Consider the following 10,861-nt stretch of genomic DNA (forward strand, 5'->3'; position numbering starts at 1 on the left):
CTCATCAGGCTGACATGCCACACATGTATCTGGCCCACAGCCTTGGAATAAAATTCTGTTTATTCTGCTGCTAGAAAGTCTGGTAGGTGGGAGGCTGTTCTGCATGGCTTTGCCATTCAGTCAGTTCATTCTCTTGCACGATAAATCTGGAAATTTAGCATTATTGGAATTTTCTTGTGTATATACTAGGAGCCGAGTTCTGCTGCGGAGTAAATAGTTTCACCTGATGAGACTAGAGCTGAATTTACCCAGTTTTGGTGCAGTGACTTTTAATGTGTAGGAGGGAACACATTTTGATGACCTCTTGATTTACATTTATAATGGAAATGAAAGATTTCATTGGATTGATACAATGGAGAGGAACAGAGTTTGATAATCCTCCAGGCTTGTAGTGGGTACAGGCTACCAGCTGCAATAACTGCTGTATTTTACATGCAAGTCCTAAAAGCTCGTATTTGTGTCTTTTGAAGCAACAGGGTTGTTCTTGGAGAAATGCATATTCATATAGTTTATGTTGACAGATATCTCAGATTCATGCACTGCTCTTATTTACTTGAAGCTTCACAAGCACAAACTGGTCACTACCAGCACATAAAAAGACTTGTTTCTTCAGCAGCTGGATGCCTGTACTGAGCCTTACTGCTAGCACAAAAGTACTCTGAATTTCTCCGGGACCCAGCTGGATACAACCATGCCCACAGTGACCTTGGCACACCTGCTCTGTCACCGCTAGCATTGCGAATCCCAAGTTGTTCTTGTCTGCAACTGGCTTTCCATTCTGTGACTTCTGGGTCACATTAATCTTCAAAGGTATATTGGGAACTGAGTCTTAACCACAATTCTTTGATTTCCCCATTGAAATACAAAAAGGTCTCCTTTGAAAGGACTATCAAAATCAAAATTGGGGTTGAAAATATCCACTTAGACCGCCAGCCAGGATTTGACTACACCAAGCTAGATGAGAGGACAACCAAAGAGGTCACTGGGGTTTACCCCATTGAACTTGGCACTGCTAGTACCGACACGTGAGAAAACCCTCCTGCAAGCTGGTAATACCATGAGCTGGTTGTTTGGGGTTTTTTTAACTGCACTCAACAGGAAATGAAGTGCCATTTAAAGTTATCCAATCAGCTTTTGTATCTTTTCTACTCCACTTCTTGCTTCATTTACCTGTTCTCTTCCTGTTCAACTACTCACTTTCATCTGGTTAGCAAGAGCTGAGCTGTTGGTGGTTCAAGAGGATTGACTGACGAGGGGAATACTGCATAGTATATACTGCATAGTATAAATTGTCTCTGTTTTTGTGTGTTTTTGTGCAGAAGGCAGATGGAACGTGTAACACAAACTTCAAAACTACAAAGACACAGGAGCAAGTTCTAAAAGTTTTTGTGGAATTCATTGAGGGCAACACAACTATTCTGGTGAGTCTGAACTCCTCAGGTTCACTAATCATTGACCCAATGAACCTGCTTCAGGGCCATGCTTCCTCAGGTACAAGAAAAATGAATTAAACTACCATGGAAGAAAATGGTTTTGACTTCCAGTCCCTCCCAGCAGACGGAGTGGACGTGGGGACTTGGTGGGCTGTGAGGAAGAGTTGGCTGAGAGCAGTTATGTCAGCTCTTGCTATGAGTTCACCCCAAGTTCCTCACGCTAGCAACACATCAGTCGAGCTAACTTATGGCTTGCCACCAGCTTCGACCACAGGTGTTAGATGCATTGGAGGGATGATGAAGCCTAAGCAAGGATTGTGTTGGCAGGAAAACTTGTAATTCGGGAATTTAGTCTGGAGAGGATAAAACCAGAGCATGGGGGCAGGAAGTGAGATTGGTGTCTGGCTGTGCTCCTATGTGTGAGCCTCGTCTCAGAGAGTGATTCCTGTGTGCTGCTTCACGGGTAGCACAGCAGGCATGTGGTAGATGGTGTAACATGTCTCTTGTCTTTGGAACTTCAAAGGACACCACAGTGTTTTGCTGCAGTGTAGAAGGCAGTATGAAGGCAGATTACCCCTCCCCTCCAGGAGGAGCACGCTTGGTAACACTGGGCAGCGTTAAAACTGTGTACTAGAGCTTTATGCGTTAGGCCTTGGTTTCTTTTTTTTATTCTCGATGCCACATGGTTGGAGCCCCTTGTCTCTCCAACACAATTTCATTCTCTTTTCACTGGGGGTAACTGAAAGATTTTTTTAATTGCTTGAAACTTTTTTTTTTTTTTTTTTAAAAGGGATGCAGAAAGTCTCAGTGCAGCCAAAGCAAGACAGATAAGTATGCTGCGTGTAACACATGCAGCAGAGAAACTCCAGTCTGTTCATTCACTATGAAAGCCTGTTGAAGTGTATTTTCAGATTGACTTTCAAATGATGAACCTGTTGTTTTGAAGGATCTCTAGCCTAAAATTAACATGATCTCTTCATTATATTGGTTCTTATAAACAGAGTATCTTCATTCCTTCTTTACTTAAGTGCTTATGGGCGTTTTTTTTCTCCTGTTCCTCCAGAAAAAATACCTCAAGCGTCTGCAGGAAATTCATATCATTCTTGAATCCTCAGACTTCTTCAAGCGACATGAGGTGAGCAGTGAGTGTAATGCTGTGGAGGTGCATTGCTGCTTCATTTGGTCATTCAGATGAACTTTCGAATAGCCTGCTGTATTAGTAGGAAGGAGTTTGTAGTAGAAGAAAACTAATCCACGTTAACAACAGAGATACCACAAAGCCTCCATCACAATGATACAGAAGATTAAACCAGTTGAGGAATAATAAATCCTCCCATCTTTATAGCATCCCAGCACTTATAGCTCTGGACTGCTGCAGGGAATGGTTTATTAGTGCCAGTTTTGTGTGGTTTCTCTAATCTTGGTGTGTTCTACTGGGAATCTTTACAGGGGAATAGTAATGTGGAAGCTTGCATTCAGCTGTAGTTTGACAATGAAGGTTTTATTAGTTATATTGAATTTACATGGAAACACTGTGTAATTCTGCTCCATATGTTCTCCTTGCATGCTTTGCTGTAGAGAAGGCATCATTAGCATTGTAAGCTTTGCTTGTTACAGCTCAAGATTTTGGGATCAGACGTTTTGTTTTACCTTGCTGATTTCTTCTTTTAACAAAAATGCCCCTGGTGAATTGTGGGTCATGGTCTTTCTCTGAAAGCAGTCACTGGTTTTTGCTGAATCGCTCAAAATTGAGACCTGCTGCCGAGTCAACTGGCAAATTGCTTTTCTTCCCTTTGTCTTTTGGGTCCCTTTTCCCATCTACATGCCTATTTATACGTTACTGATTGATAAGGTTATGCAAATGCAGCGTGTAAATTGTCAATGTGTAAGTGCAACCCAAAAGTCTGTTGAGTGACGGGTGAGGAGGTCATCTGAGGAGATCATCTTCTTAGTGGGAAGTGTTAAGTGATGGGGGAGAGCTAAAGATGTTTTTTTAACCACATCATCTCAATTTGTCTTCCAGGTCGTTGGAAGTTCACTACTTTTTGTACATGATGGCAGTGGGAATGCCAATGTGTGGCTCATCGATTTTGGAAAGACCACCCTTCTCCCTGATGGGCAGACACTGGATCACAGGATCCCCTGGCAAGAAGGCAACAGGGAGGATGGGTACTTGTTGGGTTTGGACAATTTAATTGGCATCTTGGAAAGCATCACTGAAAGATGAGTTGAGTGGCATAAAACTTGCAGGGCTGCCCTGTAACTTTCTGCTCTACTGGGATCACTCAGTTAGAAGGAAACCTTTAACTCCCTCCAGCTTCCTGAGGTCATCAGTGCAGAGGGAGCTGCATCCAGGACCCAGCAGTTAGTGATCAAAATGACTTTGCATTGGCCCTCTACGAACCTAAATAATTCCAGATTGGTCTGTATTGCACCAGCTGAACTTCAGGCTGGTCCTCAGAGAAGGAAGATCTCCACACTCAGGAATCACACCAGCATGAGTCAAGAGGTCTGTATGGTAAACCAGAATGATTCTGGTTTCTGGCAAACAGATGGGACTCCAGATTACCTCTTAGTGAACCAGAGCAAGTCTTGGGGATTCAGGGTAGGAATAACAATTTTTCAGGGAACTGCATAGTTTTGAAACCAGCAAGAGTGAGATTTTTTCGCCCCCTAATTCCAAGTCTCCTTGCTTCTGCGTACACTATAGGTTGGACCAACAACTTCTGCTGCATTGCGTTACAGTGTGCACAAGGTGGAAATGGGCACAAGGTGGAAATGGGTGATAATCACAAGAAACCTGGAGCAAAGGGAGACAGCAGTTTGTAGTGGCTGGATGTGGTAACTGCTGTTGACTGTTCCTCCTCTCCCCTACTCTAGCCTTGATTCATTTCTGTCCAAGAACAGCCTTTGCTTTTTATGTAGCCTCTCAGGAGATTACAAATACTCTAGGGAGAGAATAGCAGTCTATTGTCTCCAAAAACATTTGACTTTCAGGCTGAGTAAGCTGTTGGAAAGTGCCTCACTTGGCAAGTTTGGCCTCTTACGGATGAACTGCAGTTCTGAAAATCAGTATTGACTCCTTTGCTCGGAGACTAGGAAACTAAGAGGTTTTTTGGGTTTTTTTTTTTCAAGGCTTGTTTATTTTTAAAGCTAAAACCCCTCTATACATGCACGCACACACACGCACACTAGTAGCCAGCAACCAGCGTGATCTCCTAAGATTACAGCTTGACTGTCTCCTAATGCCTGTGACTTCTTGGCCATGTTCCTGTTCCCAGATATGATGCTGCCACTGAAGTGTGTAGCCTGGTGCAGCAATCAGGAAGGTAATGTTTGTGTTCACAGCATTACACTAATGATGAGAGAATTCCCAGGCATCCTTCCTCCAAGGTATCAGCTGTTAACTCAGGGCAGTTTGGGGGAAGGAATGTCAATATTTCACATCATCCACTAGTCCCCATCTGGAATCACGGGGCCACCTGTGGTTCATTCTTCTTTTGCTGTGGCCCGGGTACAGCCACAGAAAATTCACACTGTTTAGGTTAAAATCAAAAAAGACTGAAGTGATTTCTTGTAATGGCTTCATGTACCTTCTCTGTTGGTTGCCTCTAGTCACTTGAACAGTGCTTTAAATACTAGCAGTATAAATACTATCAGTATTCAGGTGTTCACTCACATTCCAGGAGGTTTTAACATTAATAACGTGATGATGCAGTTTTCAAAATAAGGACAAGGCTTATATTACTACTTGATTGTTAAGCCCCTTTCAACATCTAAAGCTAGTAATGCACATTGATCAGAAATTGCTGTCTTTTGCTGATGTCTGATGCTCAGGAGAGATTCTGAGAACTTTAAGGTCTATGAAGGTGACTCGATGCTTTGGGAAACTGCTATTTCAATAATAATCGTGGTCATAAGCAAAAAAAGATTGTAATGTCCAGATCTGGAATGAAATCTATCTAACACTTGTAATTAGAACTGAAGAGCCTAAAATAATTTCTAAAAGGAGTTATGTTAGATAACACACTACTGTACTAAGAGGTCAGATTTGATGACTTTTTCATCACCTCTAAACAAAACAGCAGTATTAAAAAATTCAAGCTGAGTTGTGACCTAAAAGTTAGATGACATAGAGTGGGTATTCTGTAGGATGTAATGACATGTGGAAACATTTCATCCTAAAACAGAAGTTGTTTGAAACTGGTAATTATTTTTGCAGTTCACTCCAAATTCAGATTACTTCTGTGGCGTCCCAGAGTCCCTCTGAGTTTTATTTTTATGATAGTATATTAATGAATTTTCCACTTAGATGTTTCAGAGGGTTTACACTTTTTTTTTTAAGTGACAGCAAGCCTTCAACAGAGAGCACAGATGCTAGCGTTCCAGATGCCTCCTAACTTTTGAATTGCTATGAGATGATTAATTACTCTGTGGTGAATTTAATACAATTTTTTTAAAAAAAAGTCTTCCTCCTTTCCTGCAGCCAACAGGTAAGCAGTGCTTAAGGAGAATAGGAAATAAATAGGTCTCACAGGGGAGGACTTTAATAACAATAACTTTTTGTATGAGACTGCAATTGCATGCAGTCCTACCATAATAAAAAAAAAAAGAGAGAAAAGTTAGAAATGAGACTATTAAGGTGATAGAATTCATTAGTGGTTTGTTTAAAATAGAGTTAAATTTATTTCTTCTGTTACCACATGTGTGGATCTTTTGCACCTGTGTAACTTATTTTCTAGAGGAGAGATTTAGAGGGTAGAAGTTGATGCTCAGATATTGTTTGAGACAAATTTTTAGAATGACTGTCCAGTTCTAAAGGAGAACTAGAAGCAATGTAGTACTAGTAGCTTCATATAAACCAACTGCTGCTCACCTGCATGGTTTGTAGTATGTGGTCTTGAGGGAAAACATGGAGAATGATGAATGATCCATTCCTCTGCAGTAGTTGAAAAGGTCAGGGGAAAAAACCTTTTCTAGAGCAGATCCTACTCTGGAAACTCATTCTAGATGAGGAATAGTTCTAGCAAGTTAGTTTTGAAATGGTCCTTTGGCTTGCTAAGGGATTAGAAGGGGGAGAAGCCACAATCTTCTGCTGCTGTTAAGGGAAAAGAGAAAGGAGGCAGCTTTTGTTTAGCCAACTGCAAGTGTAGGACTGAAACTGAGCACTGGAGCTCTACAGGACTGGAAGCTATGAGCTCATGAGCAAACTACTGCAGGGTCAGTTAGATACCTTGATTCACAGCGAATGGTCAGTGCCTGTCTGTGCACTCACTTGCTAGTGTAAGGAAGCAGCATTAGCTGCCTTTCACTATGGAGTAAGTTGCCTTGAATAAGCTTATATTTACCAGGTGGTCAACATGATGCCTTTGCACAGGCACGTAACATAGATGAGCTGATGCACATTGACCAAGGTACTTGTTCACATCCAAGTCCAGAATGTAGTTCTGTAATGCCTCTGCTGAGATACTGTCTCACTCCAGATACACCGAGAGCACGTGTGTCTCCACAGCATAGCAAGATATGCTGGCCCAGAGGCACCCTGGTGCTGAACAGCTAACCTCTGACTTTGGCACCAAGGTCTTTAAACTCACTAGTTAGATGCAGCAACTAACTGCTGTGACTAACTAACTGCTGCATTCCTATGTGAGTCCAGCAGTAGGACTTCTCTCCCCCAGCTTTGTCAGTGACTTGTTTTTTTTGGCCTTGGACAACTATCCCAGGCCTCAGTTTTGTTCCTGTTTTACAGATGGAAATAGTACCTCCTTACCTCACAGGAATGGTGTGAGGCTGCCCATTACTGCTTGCAAGATGCTGTGAGATTCTTTGGAGGAAGGTGCAATAAAGAAATGCATAAAGAGATCCATCAGCTAAGTTTAAAAATGATGGGTGTTGGAGCTCCACAAGGATAAAAATTTGGATGAAATTTAACCAAAGTGGTAAAAATTAAATCCCTCTTAATTTTATACAGCAGGGGAGGAATTCACTTAACATCTGATCCAGTTCCTATTATAAGGAAAGATTTCAATTGGAGTTGGACCAACCCCTTTGGTATCTCAGAGGACTCTTGCTATTTTTTTTTTAATTGCTTGTTATTATTTGTTATCCTTAAGGTACTGAGATCAAATGGCCTGTATCATCCACATGCATCCGTTTTGAACACTACAATGCAATGCTGACCACGGTCACTTTTGACATTGACTGTATTGGTTGAGTGTTTGTTACTCTGAAGTGTGTATGCTACTAAATAAATGAGACTGAAGGAAAAAAAATATATATCCACTGATTTGGTCACGGGACAGTAATATCTTGTCTTCAAGAACTTCCTCAGGGAAGAGACAAAACCTGTTCATTTCAGTGTTTCTTGTGGTTTTAGTCTTTAGCATCTAATACTTTCTAAAACAAAATTAGTTCTAAGACATCTAGAAGCTAACATTGGAGCTTGGTTCCAAAACCCAGTGGTTGTGTTTGCTTCAGAACCTGATCCACACACAGCTTGACAGCATCCTTTGAGGTAAGCTCTGTCTCAAAGACCTCAGTACATAGCCTACAGTACATCAAAAAATTGTGCATCAAGAGGCACTTGGCAGACTCAGAGCACTTAACTGTTCCACAGGGCACTTTTGTGTCACAGCAGGGAAGGAGCTGTCAACCCTCCAGGACTGGCAACACTTCTTAGCAAGAGAGAGTGTCCTCTTACCTGTGTGCAAAAAGTACTTAGCAGAGAGGAAAACATGGCCACCATCAGTGTCTCTTTATTTTGTGTTGCAAGTATAGAAGTATCCACTTGTCCAGCTTTAAATTGCATAGAAGCTGGTGTGGCATCTACTTCTGTACTGTAGTCACCCAGAAAGGTAAGTTGGCAAGAAGTGCTGCCATGGTCAGAGGTAAGGACAAATCAAAACCAATTCATCGAAATGAAAAAGTCATGTGATGAGATGGGAAGATGTTAGTGATGTCATCATGCCTAAGGTCTCTGCATCAGATTGAAAAGGACAGGCACCCAGGAGGAGAGAACATGGCCACATCTACAGAAGAAACTGTCTCAGAGAGCTCTGCTGCTTGAGGAAGTGTGGTCCCTGTAGAGATGCACATATACTGGGGAAAACTGTACTCCCAGAAGTAGCATTTTCTCCTCTTTCGGGTAAGTAAGGGGAGGGTGTTGGAGGTGGAATAAGTTACACTTCCAAAAGCCCATAACTATTTAATTAGACTTGCAAAGCTTTCTTAGTGCACACCTGCCCGTTGGGAAATCAGCGGAGAACTTACCTCAGGAAAAGGGTTGATATGAGGGGGACACCTTAAATCTGTGCAGTTAAAAATTCTGTTTCTTAAAAGGAAAAATAATTAAGATACAAAACACTTCAATTGAGGAGAGAAAAGATAACAAAGCAGAAGCAAGAATATCAACAAATGTGAAAAGAAAGCCGAGAAAGACAAACTGAAATTTGTATTATTATTTCATCCATTGTTATTCAGTTCCCCTCTTTAAAATGTAGGTATGAGGTTGTATGAAGCAACATAAAGAACTAATGCTGAGACCAGAAGAAAAAAAAAACAAAACCCAACAGCTATATACACACAAAGCTAAAAATCAAGTTGTTAACATGTTAAAAGACAGACAACCATCCGGAAGCGCAGTTTATAATAATCTTATAACAATGAGGGACTCTCCAGTGGGGAAGTGTTGGAAGACTTTTCACATGGATTACACAACTGAATTAATCCCAGATCTCCAGCTCCTGTCATTCCTCTAGGAAACAAAATCAGATTTTTGGCTTTCAATTGCCAAAGTAATCTCATTTTGACACTACAGGTTCAAAGCATTGAAGCATCCTTAAAAAACAGTTTTCCACTAAGTTACATTTTCAAATGGTAGCAATTGAGTACTATGAAATCTGTGATTGTATGAACAGAAAGTTTTAGTCTCAGATTTTAGGAGTGAAGGTTGTGTATGTCATTGTGATTGTTATTTTTCTTTTTTAGATAATATGGTTTGGACAGCGTAGTATTTCAGCATCACAACAGGAGCAATATTAGCATTATTTCCTCTAGGATATTAATTAAAAAATCATTATCTGTTGAGAGTTTTTAAAAAAGCAGCTAAGAGAAAAATTTACAAGTCAAAGATTCATGACAACTGTGCTGACAGAAGATCATTTACCTTTAGTTCCATCTGAGGGAATTAAGAGCTTGTATAAAATTGAGGTTGCTAATGAAGATTCTTTTAGAATTCCCAGCTCTTCCTTTTAGAGCCCATGTGGTATCTACAGCTCCATGTTCTGTCTTGTTACCAGACGCTGCATCTGGCTCAGTATATCCCTGAGCTACACGCTGTTGTAAACCAGCAAAGTATGTCTACGAAATAAATAATCACTACGTGCTCCCTTGACTCTTAGAGTTGCTCTTCAGCATGCCACTGCTGGTCACTCTTAGACGTAAGATACTGGGCAGGATGGAGTTTTACTCTGGCTCAATGCAGCTTTGTCTATACTTTTCCTGTAAATAAGTACTTTGATGCATCTATTTGGTAACTACAGGTGTTTGTCCAAAGTGCTGGACTGAAAACTTGCATTTTATTTATCAAATGAAGGCAGAGCTGCAGCCAAGACTGCCTGTGGTGTTGGTAACAGAACTGTGCTCTTCTCTCACTTCACTTCTCAGTGGCTTACCTAAGTTTTATCACTATTGATTGGCCTTTCTAAAGCCGAGAATGATGTTGAGGCAAGTGCTGTGTATGGGGAAAACAGTGCTAGTTCATGCTGGGTAACCATAGGGACAGCAGGGATCCTGCCTGCTTCCTACTGGAATCTTAGGGTGTTGTATAGTCATTTCCACATGAAAAAACAAAGACCTGTCTTGTGCCTGCTACTTCAGGAAGGCTGCAGGGAGAAAAGGCAGTACAGTGAACTTCTTGAACAAGTCAGTATTTCACTCCTCTCTTACCACCAAATTCCCACCTGTGCCATTGGCTAAGGAGAATTGAAAGCAGAGTCATGGTGGGCCTGCAAAAGTGTGGTCATGACCACCAGTGCTCATCTCAGGATAGAGCCTGTTACCAACAAGGGCTGGAAAGGGATCTGGTGTCACGTCCACTGTGGCTGAACTGCATTACTACACTGCTGTGGCCGTATCACATAGGCAGAGAGGAAGGCGCTGAGTTGCTGATGCTCAGTCACAACTGTTGGAGAGTTGGATAGCTCACCTTTGCAGAAAAAGCCTACTAATGCATAAACCATCAGACTAACATAATCCACAAGGTAAAGATGTTGAAGATAAACTGATGTTATTCCAATTAGCTAAGTGGAGATGTATTTATTCTTGACGAGCATGTTCCAGAGCCTGAAACATGACTAAAAAATGTTATCTTCTGCAAGAGGAAAGAATGAGACAGTTTCCTGCTCCCTGGGCTTTCCTGCCTCATCTAA

At 41.3% G+C, this 10,861-nt stretch overlaps 1 protein-coding gene across 1 annotated transcript in view; it reads left to right on the plus strand.

Moving 5' to 3' along the window:
* The window catches only part of LOC104528038 (inositol-trisphosphate 3-kinase A), a gene marked incomplete at its 5' end in the record, with an annotated part of 9,850 nt that extends 5,255 nt beyond the window's left edge, over positions 1 to 4,595 (plus strand). Inside the window, 3 exons of the mRNA XM_010171931.1 lie at positions 1,320 to 1,421; positions 2,497 to 2,568; positions 3,457 to 4,595. Of these exons, the coding sequence (XP_010170233.1) occupies positions 1,320 to 1,421; positions 2,497 to 2,568; positions 3,457 to 3,660 (378 nt within the window). The remainder of the gene's footprint in view (positions 1 to 1,319; positions 1,422 to 2,496; positions 2,569 to 3,456) is intronic.
* Between the last annotated feature and the right edge of the window lie 6,266 nt (positions 4,596 to 10,861).

The sequence above is a fragment of the Antrostomus carolinensis genome, unplaced genomic scaffold (assembly GCF_000700745.2).
Source record: "Antrostomus carolinensis isolate BGI_N321 unplaced genomic scaffold, ASM70074v2 scaffold45860, whole genome shotgun sequence".
In the NCBI taxonomy this organism is placed as follows: domain Eukaryota; kingdom Metazoa; phylum Chordata; class Aves; order Caprimulgiformes; family Caprimulgidae; genus Antrostomus; species Antrostomus carolinensis.